The sequence below is a fragment of the Protopterus annectens genome, chromosome 9.part0 (assembly GCF_019279795.1).
Source record: "Protopterus annectens isolate FY-2018-M chromosome 9.part0, PAN1.0, whole genome shotgun sequence".
NCBI classification, from domain to species: Eukaryota; Metazoa; Chordata; order Ceratodontiformes; family Protopteridae; genus Protopterus; species Protopterus annectens.
The window spans coordinates 1,169,918,964-1,169,944,806 of record NC_056743.1 but is presented as its reverse complement, the minus strand read 5'-3'; the positions used below and the strand labels follow the sequence as shown (position 1 = coordinate 1,169,944,806).

At 43.0% G+C, this 25,843-nt stretch overlaps 1 protein-coding gene across 1 annotated transcript in view; it reads left to right on the top strand.

Annotated features, from left to right (window-relative positions):
- The window catches only part of LOC122811903 (oxysterol binding protein), a 1,660,581-nt gene that overhangs the window by 1,381,270 nt on the left and 253,468 nt on the right, over positions 1 to 25,843 (top strand). The window contains exon 10 of the mRNA XM_044084058.1: positions 6,995 to 7,098. Coding sequence (XP_043939993.1) covers positions 6,995 to 7,098 — 104 coding nt within the window. The remainder of the gene's footprint in view (positions 1 to 6,994; positions 7,099 to 25,843) is intronic.

The window sequence follows — 25,843 nt, the reverse complement described above, 5'->3', positions numbered from 1 at the left end:
TAGTAAGACTCCCCCCTTTGGTAAGCTATCTCAATGACTTAATTTTTAAAACTTCCAAGCACTTCTCAACTGACTGCTCCTTTAGGGGGAAAGATTGCTCTGCAAGCAAAAAACTGGGAACTCATTACCCAGGACAAATGGGTTTTAAACATAGTTTCCCAAGGATACAGATTTCACTTCCACATGTTACCAACCCCAAACGGTTGGCCAGATCTACCCCCAAATCAGTGGGCAGAGGCTCAAAAGCAAGTACTCTCTCTCTTAAGATTAAAGGCTATTCAGACTGTACCGGAAAAGGGACAAGGTTTCTACTCAAGACTTTTCCTGGTACCCAGAAAAGTCAAAGCATGGCGTCCTATCCTGGACCCGTCTATTCTAAACACCTTTTTGGTGATTCCAAAATTCAAGGTGCTAACTCTTCACCAGTTGCTTCCTATGGTAGGCAAAGATGCCTGGTTGGCAACCCTGGATTTAAAGGAAGCCTACCTGCACATCCCAATTAGGGAATCTTGCAGAAAATGCCTACGCTTCAAAGCAGGCTGCATGCACTGTCAGTTCTGTGCACTGCCCTTTGCTTATCTACTGCGCCCAGGGTATTCACAAAGTGCCCAGCTCCAGTTATTGCATTTTGCAGGCAAAGAAATATTCAAATATATCCATACCTGGACGATTGTCTAATTCAGGCAGAAAGCTAGGACATACTTCTGAATCATCTGGCATTTGTACAAATGGTGTTAATTTGTCTGGGGTACACCATAAACAAAAAGAAATCACATCTGGTACCCTGTCAACAAATTTTTTTCCTAGGAGCAAGTTTGAGCACAACTTCCCAGATGGCTTTCCTCACGCCAGAGAAACAAATTAATTTGGCAACTTACTTCAAACTAGTGGCCACAAAAACCCTGCTATCTGCAAGGCAAATACTGCAAGCCTTGGGGTTCATGGCCTCATGCATTCTACTAATTCCATATGCAAGACTGCATATGAGGAAACTACAGTGGTATCTTAAAAGCCTATGGTGTCAACATTTTCAGGATCTAGAAGCAATGATTCCTATCATACCTTGCCTACGGTTAGAATTCATTTGTTGGGCAGAGGCCTGCCACCAAAACAAGGAACTACCATTCACTCTACTCCCTGCCTCTCAAACCCTAACAACAGACACATCAGACTATGCATGAGGGGCTCACCTGGCAGGGAAGTGCATTCAGGGCAAATGGAACCCAAGTCAAATGCACCTGCATATCAATCAAAAAGAAATGTTAGCTGTACAGAATGCTCTGACAGTCTTTAAGGACCACATTCTTCCAGGACAATTAATGGTAAAGACGGGCAACACCACTGTTACATGTGGTACATAAAGAAGCAGGGGGGTCCCCATTCTTACCCCCTTCTGCAGACTAGCCATGGCTCTGTGAAACACAGCCTTGAGCTACCAAGTACATCTACAGGCTCAATTCCTGCCAGGAAAACTAAATACACTGGCAGACGAACTAAGCAGAAATCTCATGGACCCACACAAGTGGAAACTGCAACCAAAGATTTTCAACATGTTGATCAACAAATTGGGGATCCCAGATATAGACCTGTTTGCCTCCCCCCAGAATTACCAATTGGACAAATTCTGCACAAGGACTCCCCACAAACAAGCTTGAAAAGTAGATGCTCTGTCCTTCAGCTGGAAAAATCTATCAGTTTATGCCTTTCCTCCTCTGCCTCTCCTCTCCAAAGTACTACTAAAGATCAAACAGGACAAACCAAGGATGATACTGATTGCACCAGACTGGCCACGTCAACACTGGTGTACCCCCTCTTGCACAGAGTATCACAGCTGGCCACATGGAACCTACCTCAGAACCCTACCCTCCTGTCTCAGCAGGAGAGCCAGATTCTACACCCCCAGCTTCAAACCCTGAACCTGGCAGCCTGGCTAATTACCTAATCTCAAAATTACCATCCCTCAGTAAACAAGTGTTGGTTGACATTTTGTAGGCAAGGAGGCCTAGTACTAGAAAATCTTATGCTGAAAAAGGGAAAAGATTCTGTGCCTAGAACCAGACTCAGGGGATGACCACAGCAGTACCCAATTTACCTCAGATTCTTCAATACTTAACTGAGATGCTTCACAAGGGCCTTTCCTTTTCTTCCATCAAAGTTCACACCTCACCCATTTCAGCTCATTACAACACAGAACCACCCCTCTTTTCTCACCCACTGATCAAGCTGTTCCTCAGAGGGCCAAAAACCTAAGACCACCCAGCAGAGCCCCAACTCCAGCCTCGGACCTTAATTTTGTATTGGAAAAACTCACTCTTCCTCCTTTTGAGCCAGCTGCAACTGCAGAGTTAAAATTCCTTTCTTGGAAAACAGCTTTCCTTTTAGTAATCACTTCAGCGAGAAGGGTATCTGAATTACAGGCCCTTATGGCAGTGGAGCCTTTCATCATCTTTCATGTGGGATAGGGTATCCCTCAGGACCAATCCCTCTTTCATGCCCAAGGTGGTATCCAGTGTGGCTCTTAATCAGTCCATTCATTTGCCAACATTCTTTTCTAATCCACAGAACAAATGGGAATGGATACTGCACTCCTTAGATGTGCACAGACAACTTAGATTTTACTTGGACAGGGCTTAGATTTTACTTGGACAGGCCTAAACCTCAAAGGAAATCTGAACAATTGCTGGCGACATTTGCTGCAGGGGCAGAGGGGAAGGCTATTTCAAAGCAAACCGTTTCTAAATGGAGAGGCCATTGCATTAATTTCTGCTATAAGCACCATGAAAAACCTATCCTACAGGGGATTAGACCCCATTCCACCAGGGCTGCATCTACTTCTACAGCCTTTCTCAGAGGTGTCCCTACCAGAGAGATCCTTAAAGCTGCTACCTGGAGTTCTGTACATACTTTCACCAAACATTACCATTTGCCAATTTTCTCTAAATCCAGAGCTGGCCTTGCCACTGCAGTCTTGCAGGACCTTATAGCTGGTTCTAATGCTATCTAAATTCCTCCTCCCATATTTAGCTTTGGGAATCTACCCAAATGTGATGACTGCAACTGTGAAACATGAACATAGTGCAGTTGTGTACTCTTACCATAAATGTAGATGTTCGAGTGTATTCACTGTTGCAGTCCTGGTTACCCTCCCTCTAGCCCCCTGACATCTTTTGGCTATACCTCTGTTCTCCTTTACTATACTTAAAAGCTTTTTGGTGCATTTGCCTTTTTGTTGGAAGTGTAACCTTATGTATAATTGCTTCCCATTATGGAGGCACCTGACCTCTGGGGCAAGAAAAACTGATGTAATGGCGTCAGCTGCATGCTTTATACCCCTGACTACCTGACATCACGGAAGATGAGACAGCAACCGACGCAGGACCCAAGACTTTGATAATCAGGCCGACTAAGGGCTACTGTAAGCAGATAACCCAAATGTGATGACTGCAAGAGTGAATACACTCGAACATTTACATTTATGGTAAGTGCACACAACTGTAGTTTCCTGGGTGCCCCCAACAGCAGCAGATTGCCTTACCCTGATATTTTGAAAGAGGTTGTCAAACCAACAAAAGCTTGTGCAACAGTCTTGTGTACTTGATACACCAGATGGGTAATAACTTGCATTTGTATCTCCTTTAAAATTCTAAGAAATCTCTGGTTATAGTAATAGTATTTTATTAAGCAACAAGCTTCACAGTTCCATTAAATATTTTACCACTGACATAGTGCCCCTTCCTTAGTTAAACCCTACTAGTGGGCATTCACTCCACTAAAACTAACAACATAGCCAACTTCAGGTACTTGCAATACCTGTAGTTGCAAGGGGTCCCCCTTAGTCATCCTTGACTTTATGTAGGGCCCCCCCCAAAAAAGCTGCTGCTGGTTGGGGAAAAATGAGGAGAAAAATCATATTAATTTCCTAATTATGCTCTTTAACGTGAACAGGTCTGTAATATGACCCCATTAGGATAAATCTGATAATGAACATAAGCAAGGTAAGCACTAGAGAGATCAGCAGTCCAGAGTGACTCAGATCAGTGCAAACCTTGGATTTTAAGAAAATCTGATGCTTATGATCTTCAGGGATAGTTGTCTTTTTCAGGGGAGTTTTATAAACACTGACAGAACACCAGCTACTGCAACTTTCAACTTCTTTCCAGAAGAATTCATTGCAATATCTGTAACAACAGAATAAAGGCTCAAAATCATTAATATGTTCAACATATTACACCAATTCAATTAAAAAGTTAATAGTATAACACATTTTTTATCAGCTTTCTTTTTTTGGACAAATAAGTATAAAACTCTGATGTCTGGATTTATTGACTGTCTGTAATCCTGAATGATTTACAAGCAAATCAAACTTTTTACAAGGGATAGAGCAAAACTATGAGAGAAAAATCAGAGAAGGTAAATAAAAACGACTTACCCCGCTGCTGCTAGACAAATGCTTAACGGTAGTCACTGATCTGGTGTGACAATAACCAGTGTTGCACAGTGTATTGCTATTTTCTGAAATAAGAACAAAACTAGTATTGCTATGGCTTGTGTGTGTGTGTGTGTGTGTGTGTGTGTGTGTGTGTGTGTGTGTGTGTAAAAAAATTTCAGTGATTTTTTTTTTTTTTCTGTATACAGACATTCTTCTGTGTATAAGTTAAAAATGTAGCTAACAAGTAATTAATCAAAAATAATGAATAGCCCCCACTCCCCAGACTGTATAAATGGAAACATGGGGCTTGCTTAATCATCCTTGACTGTGTGGGGGGGCCCCACAAAGGCTGTTGCTGGGTTGGGAAAATGAGTAGGAAAAATGTATTAATTTTCTGATTATGCTCTTTAACCTGAACAGGGGTTTGATATGACCCTATTAGGATAAATCTGATAATGGCCTCCGCTCTCAGCTGCACCCATTCTAAAACCAGCTCTGCTCAGATGTGTGTGTGTACAGAAAACTGCTGTAGGTTGTTTTTGTAAGGGCGGGGGGTGGGGTGGGGGGTAGATTGTGTGGTTATTACTTCTTTAATTGCCATCAGTCAAACCTTTGAGGTGTGCACATGAGGTTATTATAGCTTGTGTTTGGGCTGAGGACAGTGTGTTCATTCTTTTCTTTTACTTTTCTGACAGACGTCAGAGGTGTAGAAAGGTTATTATAGTTTGTGCAGGGGCAGTGTACTGTCTAGGAGCAACAAAGTTATTTTTGTTCACTTTCCTCACAATCACACTTCTAGCATGTGTGCAGGTAACTGCCTTTGACAGTTTGGGTTGAGGAACGAGGAAGCCTGCTGTGTGTAAGTATGTCAGCATTCACTTAAAATACATGACTGTAGAAATTTGAATCTCTGCTTTCATCCCAGTCTAACACCAGAGGGATGCGTAAGCAGTCTTTTTTTTTTTTTTTTTTGGGGGGGGTGGGGGTTAGGGAGGAAGGCAGTTCCAAGATAGGACCTTTGTATCCAGGCAACAAATGACTTTTGTTAGTTTATCGTGAGTTACTATTTTGTCATCTTTGAACAGTAAGTCTTTGGTACAACCTGCATTAAAAAGTTGGGAAAATGCTCTACATTTATTTCAGTACATGCATAACCCTATGGCCTCTTGGGCCTTGGCTTATTTGAGTTATTTCCTAAATGATTATTACTGTGCTGGTGTGGTCAGGAAAGGTGTGTTGAAAGGATGCAAGAAAAACTGAAGCTGAACAGCAATACAATTTCTTTCCTTAATCAAAATTTCTGTTCAAGCCATCATTGGATGAAAAGATTGTGTAAAAAGAAAACAAAACTTTTAAATGCACTTCAGAGCATATAGGAAGATATGGCTTCTTGAAAAAGCTGAAAAATAAAGCAAAATTTGAGAAAAGGAAGAAAAAAGTAAAGTGCATAGCATGGGAAGCCCAAGGTGGTAGGAGGGGAAGATGATCGGGGGAAGACTGGAGGGTGTGTCTGTGTGTGTCTGTGTTCGGTTGCTGAAACAGTAGTCCTAGGGCACCATTTCACCTAAGTCTAGACCTGTACATAGTGTTCCTGCAATGCATCACTAGTGCAACTAAATTTCCAGTAACTGTAAATGTCTGTTTGTGAGATGGGCCCAGCATAGTGTGGTACACAGGCCTGCTGTAATTCTGTAGCTACAGGTCAGTCAGTTTGCAGCATGAACTAAAAGATTGCTTAGGAGGGGTGTCAGCAATAGGGTGATATGTAGACTGGAAATGCCTAGGGGGCCCCCAACTTGACATTTGCTGGGGGCCCCAAAAATGCTAACACTGGCCCTAGTTACTCAACAAGAACATGTCACTAAAATGCTGTTATGCTGAGTGCCTTGCACAGTCATGTTATCTGCTATAGTCCTGTTATACAGTACACAGCTTTTTCTGTTATTGCCTTTGGTGGACTAGGTATAGCCTGTTAAACATGTTGCTCCTTTCTGTGAAAGATGTGAAGACATGGGGCAGATTAAACCAAAGCACTTGGAGAAACTCTGTACTCTTCATCAGATGCCTTGGAATTTTACATCCTGAATTACTAGGATCCCTCGATCAGGCGTACAGGACCTTGCTTTTTAGCATGGTCATCTGAAGTATTGCTTGAGAAGTTGTTGAGGTGGTAGACACTCCTTGGATGTTTTCCATCTTACCTAGATCCTCCCCTATGTCTACATCACTGCAGATGCATCCTCCCCACACTGCACAGCTTTGTTTTTTTTTTTCTGTCGCTTGCATATAGTCTTAAGTGCCATCTGTTCTATAATTTTTTTGGTTTTACGTAGCCTCACAGGCTTGTTTCATTTTTGTTGCAGGTGAACCTGCCTTGGTGACTGTAGCAAACCGATTAGACTTATTTTCCATTTAATGAGCTTCATTTTGCATTACTGTAATAAACAAAGTATACCCAATGCACCTTGCTTTGTATTGCTTTTTTTACTAGTGCCATAATATTAGTTTAGGCTGTTAAGTATCATTGCATAACAATGCATTTCACTGTTCTTTTGCCTCTTGCAGGTTCCATTCACTGTATATTCCACTCAAGTGGCAATCATTACTCTTGGAAAAAAGTGACCACAACTGTGCACAATATCATTGTTGGTAAGCTCTGGATTGATCAGGTGAGTAACTTCCCTATAGGATTGTATTTTTAATGAGGTCTGTGGAGGTGTACTGTATATTTTGGTGTGGAATAGTTTCTGTGAGCAGTAACATGACATCCAACTAAAATTGAATTTTTTTTGAACAATTGAATGTAGAGGTGGCTTGCTTCCTCTCATAAATTACCCAACAACATGGAAAAATGAACTCAAAATGTAACAGTTCTGTACCTCTCTGCGTTGAGCAAAATTGTCTTTAATAGGCCTGTAGGTGTGGGGTCCAGGGAATCATTGAGGTGTCTTGCCTGATTTCCTAGTTGCGCCAGAGCACAGGTTTGGTTAGGTGTATTTTTCAAGTTGCATATTAAGCAAATGGAGGCTGAAAGAGTCAAACCATGGATTAAACGAATCAGCATGTTTCGAGTTCATAGCCTTAATTATCTGCACTAACTTGCCAGATAGAAAAATTCTGAGCCTGCTGGTCTGCAATCCACATACCTTTATTAGTGAAGTCAACAAATGTTGCACTGTGGCTGCAGCAGGGCAGTAATCCCAAGAAACTTTTTTTCTGGGGGCAGGAAAGGAGTACTTACTACTTTTAATTTATTTTCTGTAAAATTCACCCTTTTTAGTTATTTTTGCTACATGCAGTTTATTATTTGTGAATCTGCAATAAAAGGTAGAAGTGAGGTTGGACACTAACAAAACATAGAAAACATTTATCTTCTGTAATTTTAAGAGGCCCCTTTAGTGGCTTTTTTTCCCTTGTACCTAGTCTCATGCTCATAGCCTTGTCTTGAACTTTTTGATTCCCCTTGGCACTGGTGGAGTGATAACTACATACCAAAAATGCTTATGGTGTTTCTTTAACCTGTCTGCAGAGGCTGTCGCAGCTGATCTGTCTTGGACTTGATCTGAGAGTGTTGCTGCTGTTGTCTGATGCAGCACCCCCTTTTCCATAATATTTTATGCATCTCTTGCAGTATCATTTTCCCTTAGTGCTGCAGTTATTGCTTTGAGAAATGGGGGGGAAGAGCAGTCTCTTTCCAGTCCCCATACCAGGAGGGCAAGCTAACCAGAGGTACTAATGATCTTCGTGTTTCACTGTTGCAGTCATCGCATTTGGGTTATCCCTGCCAGGGTAGCACTCAATCGAGGCTTAGTATTTCTGCGTTGGTTGCCGTCGCTCCAGGACTGACTTCAGGTCATCAGTGTTATAAATTAAGGCAGCCAATGCCATTACATCAGTCTTTCTTGCAGAGGAGCCCGAAATAGAAGCAATTCGCACGAGTGCTGATCGGCCGCTACCTGAGTTTTTCGTTTCTGAAATTGAAGTTGAAGTCTTCTTTCGTGTCTACCTTTCTTTCAAAAACTACTGAGTTTCTAAGGCCCAGGGTACGAACCACACCCAAGAAACCGACGACCCAATCTCAGGCACCTGCTTCCTTGCCTCAGTCTCAGATGCTTAAAATGCCATAAGACCTTATAATGCTTATCAGGGGAAGCCAGGCTACCCCTTCCAAAAGAAAAAGAGATTTGTCCCCAGTAGTTTTATCTGAACAGGAGTCCAGTGACTCTGTCACTCTGTTGCATCTGATTATGAAGATGTGCAACTCCTTTCAGCTTATGAGGATTTTGGTGCAGAGGAATCCATCCATTCAGCCTCTCCACCCAAGGACGACTTCTTTGGGGAAACCGCACATACCTTAAGGGAACATTTCCAATGGGAATGTCGGGACTACCCTCAGTCAAAAAAGAGACTCGTGGAATTCCTAGATCTTCCACAGCACAGACCTCTGGCCATTCCTCCTGTCCTTGATGTTGTGGATGATGTTTTTATGGAATCCAGTTTGACTCCTGACACCCTCCCTCCTACTCCCAGGAAACCAGATGGGTACTATAGAGTCCCTGACTCTAACAAATTCCTATTCAAAAATCCTACTGCTGACCCCGAGGTTCTCTCTCAAGGACCTAAAGGAATTAAAGCAACTTCTGTTAAGAATCCCATCCCCTCAGATAGGGATTTACGAGCATTAGACAGATGGGGTAAAAAAAGCATACACCTTGCTACTCTTGCTGTTAGAGCACTCAATCGTCAGTTCCATATGCTGAAATATCACCAACTTACTAAGGTACTCCTCAAACAAAAAATGTCTTCCTTTCCTGCTTGTGCAGAAAATAGAGAGTTACAAGAGTTAATGCATTCTGCAGGTCAAGTAACTAAGCACACCTTACAGTGTGGTTTTGACACCCTAGAAGCATCTTTCAGGGCAGCAGTCACTGGTTTTGTTCTTAGAAGTCACGATTGGCTAACGGAATAGCCCTTGCCAGACTATGTCATATCCAAATTATTGGACGCACCAAGGCAGAGGAGGTCTTAAAAAAGATGGAAGAAAAAGCTAAATCTATGCAGAGAGTTAAAGACTTCTTGCAGGTTCAGCCCCCAAGGTTCAGTAGGCATTGCCCCTTCAAGCACTGGTCCTTTCCTGCCCCTTCCAGGTCAGCTCAGCCCAGACCATGGGGAAGCAGGCCCCCCAGACAGCAGCCCCAGGGAATGCAGAGGTCTAAGTAATGGATTTCCTCCTCTTCAAAACCAGGGAGTGCTAAGCCACCCCCTCTTGGTAAGAACTCACAATGACTTCACACTTCCACATCCTCCCTCTGCCCACCTGCTCATGCCCCTAGGAGGAAAACTTTCCTTCCACGCAAGCACCTGGGCCACCATTACCAACAACCGCTTGGTCCTCAACATAGTGTCCCAGGGATACAAATTTTGTTTCCACACTCTACCACCCCCAAAAGGGTTCCCAGGTCCCCCCCCCCAAACCAGTGGGCAGAGCCCAAAAAGCGAGTCCTTTCCCTGCTCTCAATGAGGGCAATAGAGCATGTTCTTGCAGAACAGGTAGGCCAAAGTTTCTACTCCAGACTCTTCCTGGTACCCAGAAAAGAGGGCATCTGGTGCCCAGCCTTGATCTATCCATTCTAAACACTTTCCTGGTGATACCAAAATTCAAAATGCTTATCCTCCAGCAACTTCTACCTATGCTCTCCAAGGATGCTTGGCTAGCCACCCTAGACCTAAAAGTGGCCTACTTACACATCCCAATCGGGGAATCTTGCAGGAAATATCTCTGTTTCAGGGCGGGATCACTGCACTTTCAGCTCTCTGCGCTTCCCTTTGGCTTATCCACTGTTCCCACAGTTTTCACAAAAATGCCTGGCTCCCATCATTGACTTTTGCAGACAAAGAAATATTCAAATTTACCCATACTTAGACGATGGTCTGATTCAGCCAGTCAGAAAAACCTGCTAAAGCACCCGACCTTTGTAAAAGACCTACTGACCTCCATGGGGTATAATATCAACGAAAAGAAATCCAAACTAGTACCCACGCAAAAAAATTTATTCCTGGGAGCAAGCCTGGACCCGACATCCCAGATGGCATTCCTTACACCAGAAAAACAAACCTAACTGACAGCCTACTTCTCTCAACTAGCCACCAGACTGGGGTTCATGGCTTCTTGCATTTTACTCATTCCGTATGCCAGACTGCATATGAGGAAACTACAGTGATAACTAAAAAGCCTTTGGTGTCAATACTCCCAAGACCTAGAAACTCTTATATCAGTGATACCTTGCTTATGGAAAGATTTCTTTTTGTGGGCACAACAAGGGGACTACCCTTCTCACAACCCCACGCCGCCCAGACCCTCACCGCAGTCGCATCAGACTATGCCTGGGGTACACACACCTGGCCAGCAGGTGGATTCAGGGCCAATGGAGCCCAAACCAAATACATCTGCACATAAACCAAAAAGAGATGTTAGCTGTTCAGCAAGCTCTGACAGCCTTCAGACCCCTACTCTTCCCGTGGCCTCTTGATCAAAACAGACAACACCACTGTGATGTGCTATATCAACAAGCAGGGAGGGACTCACTTGTACCCTCTGTGCAGGCTCACCATGACCCTTTGGCACACAACCTCAGCCATGCAACTACACCTGCTAGCACACTTCCTGCCAGGCTCTCTAAACTCTTGGGCAGATAGCTTAAGCAGAAATCTGGACCCACATGAGTGGCAGCTAGACCAAAGAACCTTCACCCTTCTAACCCAGAAATGGGGTACCCTGAAGGTCGACCTCTTTGCTTCCCACTCCAACCATCAGCTCAACAAATTCTGCACCAGGGAACCTCACAGCAAGGACTGGAAACTGGATGCTCTATCCTTCCAGTGGGTTAACCTCTTGGTCTATGCATTCCCTCCTCTACCACTCATTACAAGGATATACTGCTCAGAATAAGGGAGGAAAAACCGAGGACAATCCTGATTGCCCCAGACTGGCCATGCCAGCACTGGTACCCTCTGTTGCGAAGCCTGTCACCACTGCCACCATGGCATCTCCCTCACATCCCAACACTCATGACCCAGAGGAATGGAGAATTCATGCATCCCCAATTGCAGACCCTCAATCTGGCAGCCTGGCTTATTCCTTGACCACTCTTCAAGCTGCCAATCTAAGCAAACAATTTATAGATGTATGTGAGGCCAGACGCCCTAGCACTAGAAAGTCTTATGCTGACAAGTGGAAAAGGTTTTTCACCTGGATCCAGGCTTAGGGAGCCAGAACTTCACAGCCATCCCTACCTCTCATCCTGGATTACCTGGCTGACCTACTACACAGGGGTCTGTCCTTCTCTTCCCATTAAAATTCATGCCTCTGCCATCTCTGCTCATTTCAGCACAGAGCCACCTCTTTTCTCACATCCTCTTATCAAACAGTTCCTAAGAGTGGCTAACAACTTGAGGCCACACAGAAGAGCATTTACCCCAGCTTGGGACCTTAACTTTGTTTTGGAAAAACTCACCCTGCCCCTCTTTGAACCAACAGCATCAGCAGAGATGAAGTTCCTCTCTTGGAAGACAGCCTTGCTTCTGGACTTCACTTCAGCTAGAAAATATCCGAGCTACAAGCACTAATGGCTGTAGAGCCCTTCATCATTTTCCACGCTGACAGGGTCTCCCTTAGGAGTAACCCATCCTTCATGCCAAAAGTGGTGTCCAGTGTAGCTCTCAACCAATCCATTCATTTGCCCACCTTTTTCCCTAACCCGTAAAACAAGGGGGGAAAGGATTCTGTACTCTCTGGATGTGCACAGACAGCTCATATTCTACCTAAACAGGACCAAATCATTTACAAAGACTGATCAATTGTTAGCTTTGCTACAGGAGCAGAGGGCAAGGCCATATCCAAACAAACCATTTCCGTATGGATAGCACACTGCATCCATTTCTGCTACAAGCAGCACGGGAAACCTCCCTCCAAGGGGGTCAGGACACATTCTAACCTCCACCTCTGCAGCTTTCCTCAGAGGGGTCCCCACAAGGGACATCCTGGAGGCTGCAGCATGGACATCTGTTCTTACCTTCACCAAGCATTACCACCTGCTATCTTCTCCAAATCCAGGGCAGGCTATTCCACAGCAGTCTTGCAGGGCATCATAGCCAGCCCCCAGTCTTCTTGACTGCCTCCACCCTTTTCTTCACCTTTGGGAATCAACCCAAATGTTGTGACTGCAACAGTGAAACATGAGGAACATAGTACAGTTGTGTACACTTACCATAAATGTAAATGTTTGTGTATTCACTGTTGCAGTCCTGGTTTCCCTCCCTCCATCCCCCTTGTCTCTCTCTCTCGCAATCTCTCTCTCTCTCTATCCTTACAAGGATGTTTTATTTACTTTCTACTGGTGGTGTTCTTCCACCATAACCTCACTCCCTCTTGGGGGCTCCTGACAGGGCAAGAAAAATGGATGCAATGGCATCTGCTGCCTTAATTTATAACACTGACGACCTGATAACAGTCCTGGAGCGACGGTAACCGACGCAGAAATACTAAACCTCTGGTATTGGGCCGACTAAGGGCTACCCTGGCAGGGATAACCCAAATATGATGACTGCAACAGTGAATGCACTCTAATATCTACATTTATGGTAAGTATACACAGCTGTACTTTTTTTATTCGCCCATCCCTGTAATGTGGTGACCAGACTACTGCTCATCTTCTGGTTACTAATATCACTAATGGTTAGTGCATCTGTGCCAGTGGGTCACCTTTCCTCGTGAGGAATGTTGTTCTGTTGGGACATGCCTAACTTTGATGTAGGACACCCCCTCCAAAGTCAGCTGTATATCATTCGTCTGGAATCACTGACTGCAAAGTTTGTTATGATATGATTTCATCATATGAAAATTGTCACTGAGCTAGTCTTATTGTGCTTCTGTTGCTTTTTCTGTGTACATTTTGGCTAGTGCTCAGTACTGGAAGTGGCTGTTTTGTTTTAGCATCAGTACAATTATCAAAATGGCAATTGTTACATTTTTGTATCCTTTTTGTAAATTAAGTATCCTTGTAGAATATAGATTCCTTGCTACCCAGATTTCCATATTTTGAAAAGAAACAGATGCTGGTCTGAGAAGCTATGGGCACTTTTTGTTAAAGCATTTAATATTTTGTATAGTATTCTTAAAAATCATGACCACTTCTGCAAACACCTTAAACAAAGCTTCACTGCACAGCCCGCTCCTTCCTTCTCTGTTCTGGGCCCAAAACTGTGGGAGCACTTTCTCTACCATCTCAGGGATATTTCTTCATGTCTTAATTACTCTTAAAACAGGAAGCTCATCTCAGGTTTCTAGCTAAATGCAAATGCCTTTACTCTGGGCATGTATGTTAATAAAGAATTACCCCTACCCTGTACATTGTTTCTCTGTCTTTCTGTAATTTGTACAACAGGTCTTCTGCAGTTAAGAACACACACACACATAGATATTGCGTATACCTTACGTGTTTCTTTTGCCCTGAGTGTAATTATTGCTATAAAATATTCTTATCATTGGTTTATACTATGTTTCCTGTATGTCTGGGCATAGTCAGATATCAGTGCTGTACTCCAGTTAAATTTAAATAAATAAATATGCTCTTCTAGTGGTTTTCTAATCTGTAAATGTATTGAGAGATTTTTTTCCTGGTCTGCCTAATTATGTGTAACTGAATTTTTCTACTTAGTTGGTATGGGAGGTTGAGTTTCTGATTAGTGGTCTGGTAGCAAACAGTGTAATTCAGAATTTATTTCTCATTATTGGTTTATACCATGCATTCTGAATTTATTTCTTGATGTACTAATTTTTAAAGCACATCTATAACTTATTTCCTTGTATAGTACTGCTCATTTAAAGCTTATCAGCAACTTACATCAGCTGTTCACCTTCATTATTGATTTCTGTGGCAGAAACATTAAGGGAGTTTAAAGGAGTTGAGGATAGTTCTCAACAAGAACTGCAGAGCTGAGCTCTGGTACTGCTTTGAAGAACTCAGTAGCAAGCCTTGTTGACCATTTTTGTCAGTGAGTGATGTGATAGAGAGGTAGAACATAGAGGGATTCAAGCAGACAAGTTATGCGGATTCTGGATTTGTAGTGTGGCTCAGAATTATAGGTAGGAAGAGCGGGAACATAGATTGACTTAAGTAGGTGAGTTCTGCAGATTCTGCATCTATAGTGTGGCTCAAAATTATAGGAAGGAACATATTGTGGGACATGTTTGTGAGTGATCACTTTAAAGGTGATGTGCAATGCTTTTTAGTCCTCTCATGTGTAGCCAGCTGACCGCTATAGACGTAATGCAGTCCTTTAGCCACAGCAATGTCAAGGAATTCCATTGTTGTATGGTAGACGATAGAGGGACATGGTAGAACATAGAGGGGCATGATAGATGGTTGAGTTGGGTGGGTCTATAGTGTGGGTCACAATTATGGGAAAGAGAACCTATTGTGATTCTTGTTTGTGAGTGATAACTTTAATGATCATGTACAACTTAGTATCAGTAGTTCGCCATAAGTGCAGTTTGTGCATCTGATCTTTAAGGTAAAAGCAAGTGACTGTGATGAATGCTCGTGCAGAATTTAGTAAGTGGAAGTGAAAGTTTGGAGCAAGGCAGATACTTGCTGAGCTCCAGTGACACAACAAAGTACTTTGCATGGTTGGAGTTACTGTTAATGCATAATGAAATGGGAATAGTTCAGAAAATTGGGGGGGGGGGGGCACCTTTTGAAATTCTGAGTATCTTAATTGCAGTCATTGAAATAGAAAAACTCTGTGAGCAAATGTTGATCAGTATATACTTTGTCAAAAGTCCTGGCACTTTGGAGTGTTCTGATTACCGTATTGTACAGCAGTCTCAGTTAGTATAAGTAAGTAGTGGGCATTTGGGAGGGAGGCTGGAACAGTGAAGAGCCCCTGCCTAAACAAAAATATTTAAAATTTATCAGCGAGTTATAGACTGTACAGTTTGAATTGCAGATGTTATGTTGTCCATCTCGCCTTCCTTCTCTTTCTGGTTGGGTTCAGAGCTGATCTGTGCTCCGACTCAGCCACTTCTAAAGCTCGAATAGTTCTTACTGGCTTGAGGCTAACCCCTTATCCCAGCATGCATAGCGGTAGCTACCCAGATCTCGTTTGCCGCTTGCAGTGTCGAAATCATTTTTGTAAAGAAGCACCAATACTGCTGCAATCGAATCCACTGGTGAAAAAATATATAAAGTATCTGTAAGCTAAGGAACACCGGTGGAAACTAATAGAGATAGCAAAATCAAAATCACATCAACATCGACTTGCAGAAATCATGGACATCAAACGAATAAAAATAAAATTACTTTTATTTGAATACAGGAACAGAACAGATGAGCGCTTTCACGTACAGTGATGTACGCTTCCTCAGATCTAATACAATAGACTCACAGTGGAGTTTAAATACTCAAAAAACAGCTTCTAATCGTTCAATTAGGCAAATAAATTAGTTCACCTGATAACAAATAATCTAATGTCAGTTAATTCAAGCAACTAATAAAGATTGTTGCAATGGTTACTTACACTGAAGCATGAAAGCTACATAACTGAACAAGCTATAAAGCTATCAGGAAAAAAAAAAAAATATATATATATATATATATATATATATATATATATTTCTCACAAATGTAAAAAGATATACATATATATACATACATGTAATACTATTCCTATATAAAATAACATATACTAAGCAGAGTTCTAAAATATCACAATAAGTGCCAATGCCCCATTAGAAAATAAATAAATAAACATTTAAACATTAAAACAGTTACTTCAAAAGCTTAATAAAAATTGAAACACAAAAAATACGTATGTATAAATATGGATGTAAATATATATGCATACGTATATGTGTACAAATACATATACATATGTATATGCATATGAAATAAGGATTACATGCAAACCAACAAAGAAGAGATATCAAAAGTATTCAGACTAAACAAAAATATTTAAAATTTATCAGCGAGTTATAGAATGTACAGTTTGAATTGCAGATGTTATGTTGTCCATCTCGCCTTCCTTCTCTTTCTGGTTGGGTTCAAAGCCGATCTGTGCTCCGACTCAGCCACTTCTAAAGCTCGAATAGTTCTTACTGGCTTGAGGCTAACCCCTTATCCCAGCATGCATAGCGGTAGCTACCCAGATCTCGTTTGCCACTTGCAGTGTCGAAATCATCTTCTGCTGGCTCAGGCTAAGTAGTTAATTTTTTTCTGTAATAATTGTTGTTTGTTTAGCCTAATTTTCATTACTAGCTAGAGTTTACCTGTCTTATCACCCCTATACTTGTTACAGTTGTTTGTGTTGATAGGCCGTCGTCTCCTCTCGGGCCTTTTTCTGTGTGTTATTGGCGGCCCCTTTTTTTCTTCAGGGTTGTTGTCTTGTCCCCTTTTTCCCTCCTAGTTTAGGGAGAAGCCGTTTTAGTTGGAGGCTTTCTCCCTTTGGGAGCAGTAGCCATTTAACGTAGAGGCTACCCCCCTTATATTTATTCCCTCCTTCTTTCCAAATAAATAAATAAATAAATCTATGCTCTTATTGTGCTTCAGTGTTTGCATTTAATTATGTCTAAAGAACTTACAAACCAGGCAGGCTTTAAAAAATGTGACTCGTGCAGCCAAAAAATGTCCCTTATGGACGGGCACACAAGTTGTGTTTGTTTAGGTGCGGTCCACCTACAGGACTCGTGGTCTGTTTGCCATGCCTTCAGAGCACGGGTTTTGCAGGAGAGGTGCAACAAACTGATCTTGAGAGGATTGGTAAAACCTCAGGTTGAGGTTGCATCGGATAATCAGCCTTCCAAAAAATCTGATGATAGACAAGCATCTTTGTTGGCTTCACCTTCGGTGCCGACAAAGGCAAAATCTAAATCTTCGGATCCTTCAGAGTGGATTGTTTACTCCGAGGATTCCTTTTCTCTGGTGGCTCCATCTGTGGCTTCGGAGCCATCCCAGACTCAAAAGAGGTCGAGATCTCCTTGTTTGGACCCGGTGAGATCTGTGTCTCAGTCACCACTTTTACAGTCAGTAGCAGGTAGTTACCGGTCCTTGGCCCACTCCTCTCGATCATCCAGGAGTTTATCGAATGATGATGTGGAGAGAGTTGTGAAGAGGCTACTTAAGACACTGGCATTTGCTCAATTGTTGTCAAGGCCAGCTCAGAAGGAAGTGGCTCCATTGTCTGGTCCAGACCCTGTCTCGGTTCCTCCAACTGCATCCAGTTCAGAGCCAAAGTGCATGGAAGTAGTGGTAGAACTGTCTGTTCTGACGACCCTTGCGCTGACGGTTTCGACATTTGCTCTGATCTCCTCGACAGTCCACTCCGTCGAGGGGTCTTGGCACCAAGACTCCCTCATCAGCTCCGAGGGGGGAAGCGGCATCAGACCCTTGTCTGACCTTGATCTCCCTCTCGGAGCTTCGGCGCAGGTGAGTTTGGCTCCCACATCTGCCATAGAACTGTCACCTTCGGTGTGGAGCAGGTCTCCAGGCTTCTCTGAGCTGGAGCCTTCCTCTGTTTTAGATTTCGGTGCCTTCAAGGTGATGAGAAGTATGCTGTCCACAGAGATGGCTCACCCTTAGCTCCTTTGGCTTTATCCCCATCGATACCTGTGACTGCCTCGGATCCTTCTCTCCATCCCAAGCGTAGGGAACCAATGCCCTAGGACGCCCCACAAGGCGACCCCTCTTCTTCTGAGACCTCTCCTGAGCATGCCTCAGAGGAGGTTCCCAGGAAGAAAAAATATAAGAGGAAACGTGGACTCCCCTGAGTTTGTCACCTCTGACACGGTCTTGGATGACTCGGAAGGGTCCCCATGGTCCCCCTGTGAATATGTCTCATTCTCAGACATTCTGGAGATCCATAGGCAGAGGGGAAACTGGAAGTCCCTTGCCCCTTCTGAGGACGAGTCTGTGTAACTGGACGTATTTGGTTCCCAACCTTGCACCTCCTGGGTGTCTCCGCTTTTCGACCCACTTTTGTCTGTAGTGAGTCGAAAGGTATGGAGTGCTCGAGAGACCATGGAGCCCATTCTGAGAAGGCCAAACAAATTCATGACTGCACCAGATGACAAGACCTTTCTCTCCAAAGGCATGCCAGTTGATGCTATGGTGGTGGCAGCAGCCACCAAGAAGGAACATGCGGAGACTTCCTCTTCTATCCATCTGCCAAACAAGGAGTCTAGAGCCATGGATAGGTGTGGGAAGCGTGTTTTCTCTTCAGCGGCCTTTACTCTTTGGTTGCTGAACTATTTGATGCATTTTACAAGGCTTCAGAGGGATCTCCTTAAAGAGCTGGAAGATACCCTCCAGGATCCTTCAGCTGAGCGAGTGGCTTGCAAGTCTGCTAACCAGCTAGCGACCCTAACCTCCATTGTCAACTCCTCCATGTGCTTGATTTCATACGCGGCAAATGGAGCGAGTAGGGCTGCAGGCATGGGAGTGGCTCTTCACAGACATTCCTGGATGTGCCTTTGTCAATTTGCAGAGCCCCTCAAGTCCTTCTTTACGAATGCCCCCTTTGATGGCTCGGCCTTGTTCTGGCCGCAAGTTCGAGAGACCCCTACCAGGAGTGAACGAGATGGCAAAATTCTCTGCCGTAGGAGTCCGTTTTTCCACTCCATCCTAGCCTTATCCCAAAGGCCAAAAGAGTGGCAAAATGTCATTCCATAAATCCCAGAGAGCTTTGCCGGACACTCAAGGAGCTAACTCCCCCAGAGGCAGAGGGGGAAATAATAACGGGAGACACCAACCTCGTGGCAGGTGGGGTCCGCGACAGGGATACATTCTCTGCCAGACCCTTTCAGAATCCCTGAAGGATTACCTGACTGCTCACCTCTGGAGGCAGTCGAGGGCAGAATTTCAGTGTACCCAGGAGCCTAGCAAGATATAACACAAGACAAATGGGTACGATGCATAAAATCCAGGGGTTACAAAATTCCCTTCTCCCAAGCACCCCCAAGAGGTCAAAATTCATCAATCCCAGATGTTCCCACCCAATCTTCGGAATCAAGCAGCCGTCGAAGTAAAAACTTTGCTGCAGAAAAGAGCCATTCAGGAAGTCCCCACAGACCAAATATAATCTGGAACTTACTCAAGGTTCTTTTTAGTTCCAAAGAAGACGGGACTGGAGACCTATTTTGAATCTCAGCAAGTTAAACTGGTCAGGAAAGAAGACCAAGTTCCACATGGTGACACTGCAGTCCTTTCTACCCTTTTTGGGTCAGGACAATTGTATGTGCTGTATCGATCTCCAGGACGTGTACTACCATATAAAAATGGACAGGCGGTCCAGGAGACATTTACGCTTCCGGCTGGGAACCAGTCATCATCAGTTCAGAGCTCTGCCCTTTGGTCTCACCACAGCCCCCAGGGTGTTCACCAAATGCATGGCAGTAGTCACGGCTCACCTGAGACGTTTGGGATTCCAGGTGTTTTCTTATCTGGATGACTGGCTCCTCACAGCCACCACCGAGCATCATCTCCTAAGAGCCTGGAACCACACGATTCATACTTGTGCACACCTAGGAATCACAATAAATTACAAAAAATCTGCCTTGTTGCCCTCTCAGTGTATTACTTTCATAGGCGCTCAGCTAAATATGAGAGACATGATAGCCAAGCTCCCACAAGAAAGGGTGCTTGCCATTCGAGGTCAGGTTTCTCTCCTTTTTTCAAAATCAAAGGTTCCGGGTTGATTTGTCCTGAAGGTCTTGGGTTTAATGGCGACTGCCATTACTCTAGTTCTGTTAGCCTGTTGATTCTGCAATGGCTCCTCTTCACTCAGTGGTCGTATCAGGGACTTGCCAATGTCACACATGATCTTAATCACGGATGCTTGCAAGAACGATCTACAGTGGTGGCTCCATACTCCCCTAGTCACTCTAGGCACACCCTTTGTAGCCCCTCATCTGGTAGCCACAGTGACCACGGACGCTTCCCAGATAGGGTGGGGGAGCATTATCTGGGACAGACAGTTCAAAAAACTTGGCAACCTCACGGGTACCATTTGCTCATCAATGTCCTGAAGATGAGAGCGGTGTTACTAGCTTTGCAAGCACTTCACGACACTCTCCCTTTGGGCCATATAGCATTTCAGATGGACAACATGTCAGTAGTGTGGTACATCAACAAACAGGGCATAACCAAATCTTACCGCTTATGTCAGGAGGCCCTTTGAGTATGGCAATGGATGATCTCCTCTCAGTGTTTTCTGGTTGCAACCCACATTCCAGGGAAGTCCAACGTGATGGAGGACAAGCTCAGCAGGACAATTCTCATGCCTCATGAGTGGTCTCTAAAACAAGATGTGACGGATATGATCTTCGCAGATGGGGTCAGCCACGCTGTGATCTCTTTGCCTCTCACCTAAACAACAAATGCAGCAGCTATTTTTCCCTAGTTCCCCCTCTGGGACAGTCACACAGAGATGCACTTGTCTACGATTAGCCCCCTGGGATTCTTTATGCCCCCCCCTTCCTTTAATTCCAAAAGTTCTTCAAAAAGCAAAGTTGCTAGCTGATCCTCATTACTCTGTACTGGCCTCGTCAGATATGGTTCCCATTCCTTTTGCATTACCTGAGGGAGGGAGCCTTGGATTCTGGACCCGGTTCTGGACTTCCTGACACATCAATTGGGCCGATTAGTATAAATGTATAAAAGAATATGTTAAGTACTTGCATGCCATGGTCACAGATTTGCACATGTGGATAAGACTAGTAGGTGAAGTTGGGTTGATAGAGAATCTGGTGTGCTTAGTATGATTCTATTATACAATGAATTAGGTGGTGCTGGAAGGGATGCTTCAAAAAGCAAAGTTGCTGAGTTGCAAGCTGAATCCTCATTGCTCTGTACTGGCCTTGTCAGATATGGTTCCTGTTCCTTTTGCATTACCTGAGGGAGGAGCCTTGAATTCTGGACCCGGTTCCGGACCTCCTGACGCATCAGTTGGGCCCTCTTCATCCTTCCATTCAAACTCTCAAGCTGACAGCTTGGTTTCTCCACTTCCTATCCTAGCCAGGCTCCCTGATATCTCACCTATGGTTCAACATATTTTAGTCTTTTCCCATAAACCAGCTACTAAGAAGCTTTACGCTAGTAAATGGAAGAGGTTCTCCTGGGCCGAGCAAAATGACATTGATCCCTTTACAGCTCCATTTGCAAAATCTTGGACTTCCTGGCAGAAACCTTCGAAAAAGGAGCAGCGGCTGCTACGATTCATGTTTAGCTGGCTTCTAGTTCTAATTTTCATGTAAGTTATGCAAGGCCTTTTTGAAAGGGGCTACACTGTTAAGGCTTCCTATCAGAGAACCTCTCCATCCTTGAGATTTAAACTTCGTACTAGCTGCTCTGATCCTTCCTCCCTTTGAACCAACCACTTCTTGTCCTCTGAAGTTCTTGTCATGGAAGACCCTCTTCCTGGTTGTGGTTACATCAGCTAGGCGGGTCTACGAATTACTGGCACTTTCCATCCACCCGCCTTATATGATCTTTCACAAGGATAGAGCATCTCTTAGAACTAGTCTTTCCTTTTTACCAAAAGTCTGCTCAGACTATAATTTGAATCCATCAGTTGAACTTCCTGTTTTCTTTCCAAATTATGGCAACAAGGCAGAGCACAAATTACGTCAATTGGATGTCCACAGGCAATTACGATTTTATCTTCAAAAGACCAAGGACATTAGAAAATTAGATCAGCTGTTTGTATCTTTTTCTCAGAGCAAACAAGGCTCATTAGTTTCCAAAGTGACTCTTTCAAAATGGCTGTCTAATACTATTACTTATGTTTGAGTCTCTGAATGTGTTAGTCCCAGAAAAAGTGAGGGAACATTCCACTAGGCCCTTGGTTACTTCCATAGCCTTTCAAGCTAAGCTTCCTTTAAATACTGTGTGTGGCAGCAACATGGGCTACTCCCCATACCTTCATTACTCATTGCAAAGTGGAAATGGCCTTTTGGAACAGGGCATCCTTTGGTTCCATGGTTCTGAAGTCTCTCTTTCAGTGAACCACCCAGGATTTAGGTGCTAGGGACCCTGTTCCAACCAGAAAGAAGGAATGTGAGATGGACAACATAACATAAAGTAGTTATGTTCTTACCATAACGCTCCATGTTTGTTGACCTTTATCTCAACGTCCTCCTTGCGCCCCTCCCTCCTTTCCCCATCCTGGATGATTGAGAGGAATTTACCTTTTGGCTGATCTGACTGAGTTTCCTTTGCTTTCTAGCCTTTGGTATTCTCCTTGTCACCATGTTTTTCCTCTTGTTGTCAGTACAAGGAGTCTTTATTATTTAGTTAACTCTTTTATTAGGTAAGTTATAATTTTCCTATCTAGTGATTAGTTTTCACAAATGAGATCTGGGTAGCTACCGCTGTGCATGCTGGGATAAGGGGTTAGCCTCGAGCCAGTAAGGACTCTTCAAGCTTTAGAAGTGGCCGAGTCGGAGCAGAGATCAGCTCCGAACCCAACCAGAAAGAAGGAAGGTGAGATAAAGGACAACAAACATGGAACGTTATGGTAAGAACATAACTTTTTTTTTAAGTGTCTGAATGGAAAAGTACCGATTAGTATAAATGTATAAAAGAATATGTTAAGTACTTGCATGCCATGGTCACAGATTTGCACATGTGGATAAGACTAGTAGGTGAAGTTGGGTTGATAGAGAATCTGGTGTGCTTAGTGTGATTCCATTGTACAATGCATTAGGTGGTGCTGGAAGGGATGGAGGAGTTTTGTTTAGCAGGATGTTATGGTTTTACTTGTAGGTGACTGACATAAGGTGTTAAAACTTGATTGTGAGAACATATTTTACCTAGTAATAGCACTTCAGAGAACCTTGGAGTTGGAAGTGTTGCAATAAGTTAGTGTGTTAGTCTTCTGAGGTGCTGCCAAAATTTCATGCCAGTATGTAAAAGAAGTGAAATTACATAAGTCATCAAATGTCTTAAGTAGTGCTTTAATCAGGATTACGGCATAGTAAGTGATTGGAAAATCCATGGAGAAGGGAGAGTCAGAGTCTATGCTGCTGGGAGAGGGAGAGTCAGAGTCTATGCTGCTGAGTGCTCGCATAGCTTTATGAAACACATACTTGAAGCTGTAAAAACTCTTCTGTATTGTTAACTCACAAAACAGGTAACATCTTGACACATTACTTAAAACTATCCATGCATTTAAGTCTTGAAATATAAAAACAAATACATATATATGTACCATACTTCTTTTTCTTTTAAATTTGGTAAAGATCTAGATTTAATTCTGGAATACAAGTGTGGAAAAAAATTTTAAAAAGTTACTGCCCTTTGAATGGGACTGTAAGAAGTGTTGAGCAACTGGGTTAGTGTTTGAGGGATTTGTCAGTAATATTTCCTGGAATCCATACTCTTATTTTCTACTTATTCATGTAATAAAATGTTTGTTACGGGTACATCTTAAACCATAAGCTACACCAGAGTTCTGGCAACCCCCCATTGTATTTTTTTTGCCGTCCTGATTATATTTTCAATTAAGGGGCATATCTGGTAACAAAATGAAAATATGTAGAACTGTGATGGCATATGCCCTCTTCTTAACCTCTCTCCTCCTGTATCCTAAAAAAGAGTTCTTTGGATGCTTTTCAGTGTGGCCCTTAGCTTGCAAACATTTTGTCGTGTCTGAAGCTCCGAGTTTAAATTCATGGAAAATTTCTAAATGCCATAAGGAATACTTCATATGTTAGGGACTGTATTACATTGGAGAGATGTGAGCTACTATAAAGGAGGAAATTAAACTGTAGTACATAAATGTGAATGTCCGTCATTAATATGAGTCAAATCTGTTTACTCTGTTGCATTACAATTTTGTATTTTTCATTTACATATTTTACAATTATAGGTTCATAGGTCGGTACTAGGCTTTCGGCCCAAGGGCCTAAGTAAGCCTAGCCAACAAGGTTCCCTGGCTTCCGCCACCCAAGAAAGTTATTTTCCTGTGCTCCTGTCGAGCAGAGCCACAGAAGTGATCCCCAGGGTGTATTTCCTATTTCCCATCCACTCATCAAGATTTTTCTTGAAGAGTGCTAATGAGGAACTTTGCTTGACATAGATGGGTAGCTTGTTCCAGAGTATTGGAAGTCTCTGGGACAGGAATCTATCCCTCCAGCATTTCCTGTTTATTGTGGTGACAAGGTTTAGGTCCCTAGAGTGTGTAGCTTGGAGGGATTGAGATTTCTTTAGGTGTAGCATGTCCAACAGCTCTGGGTTTGACATGGCTTTATATGTTAGGCAGAGATCACCTCGGAGTAGGCGATATGCTACTGAGTAAAGCTGGAGTTTTTTGAGACTGTAGGGCAGGGGTGTCCAACCTTTTGGCTTGCTGGGGCCGCATTGAGTGAACAGAAATTGTCTTGGGGCCGCATATAAAATATATCATATAGTTAACTCTTTCGCTGCCACAGGTGACCAAAGTCGACCTCCTGGCTGTACTGTAGGTGCATTCAAACAATGAATAAATGTAATAAATGCCTATTTGCCTTAAAATTCTAATTCTCATTCTAATTCTCTAATCTAACAGTTAACTCTAACATCTTAGTTAATAAATATGTGTATATATATATATATATATATATATATATATATATTTTTTTTTTTTTTTTTTTACAAATAAACAGATATTCACTACATCACTAGCATTTCTCACTGGGAAAACCACTCCAGCAGTGCAACTATGTAAAATGGCAACATTAGCAGCTGTACAATACTATAATCCACAAAAATAAACCAACAAATTTGCAATAAAGTAAAGAATTCACATTGCTAACTTAATAAAACAATTCTAAATAAGCTACAAGAGGGTCTCACTCTAACAAATGACTGGTGGTAGATACATAGGCTCAAGCTAAATGCTAAAAATGCATTATCATCCCCTTTGGGGAGAGTGATGTCCCCACAAATTATCACATTAATAACAATGTTGTAAGCACACAATCCGGCGTGAAGTATTTGGGCACCAAGGTTGATAGAAACCTGACTTTTGACCGCCGTGTCTCCGTTGTACGGAAAGCTTTTTACATTGCCCATCTCATTAGTAAGGGTATCTCATCCAGGGACAAGGTGGTCATAACATCCCTGTATTCTTCCTTTATAAGAACCATTACGGAGTGCAAAGCCCCTTTTGGCATGTGCCTCAGCAAAACACCCTGCCAAAAGAAAGACTACAACCATTTCTGACAAAAAAGTCAAAGGACTAAGTTTACTTAGTTATCCAAACAGACTAAAAAGCTTCTTGCTTTCCTCTGTCTCTCATTGGCCCCTATAAGTTTCATCACTGGCTTGCTTTCCAGGCTAAGAAAGATCCTGCCTTAAGAGACTTCCTCCACCTCAGAAATAC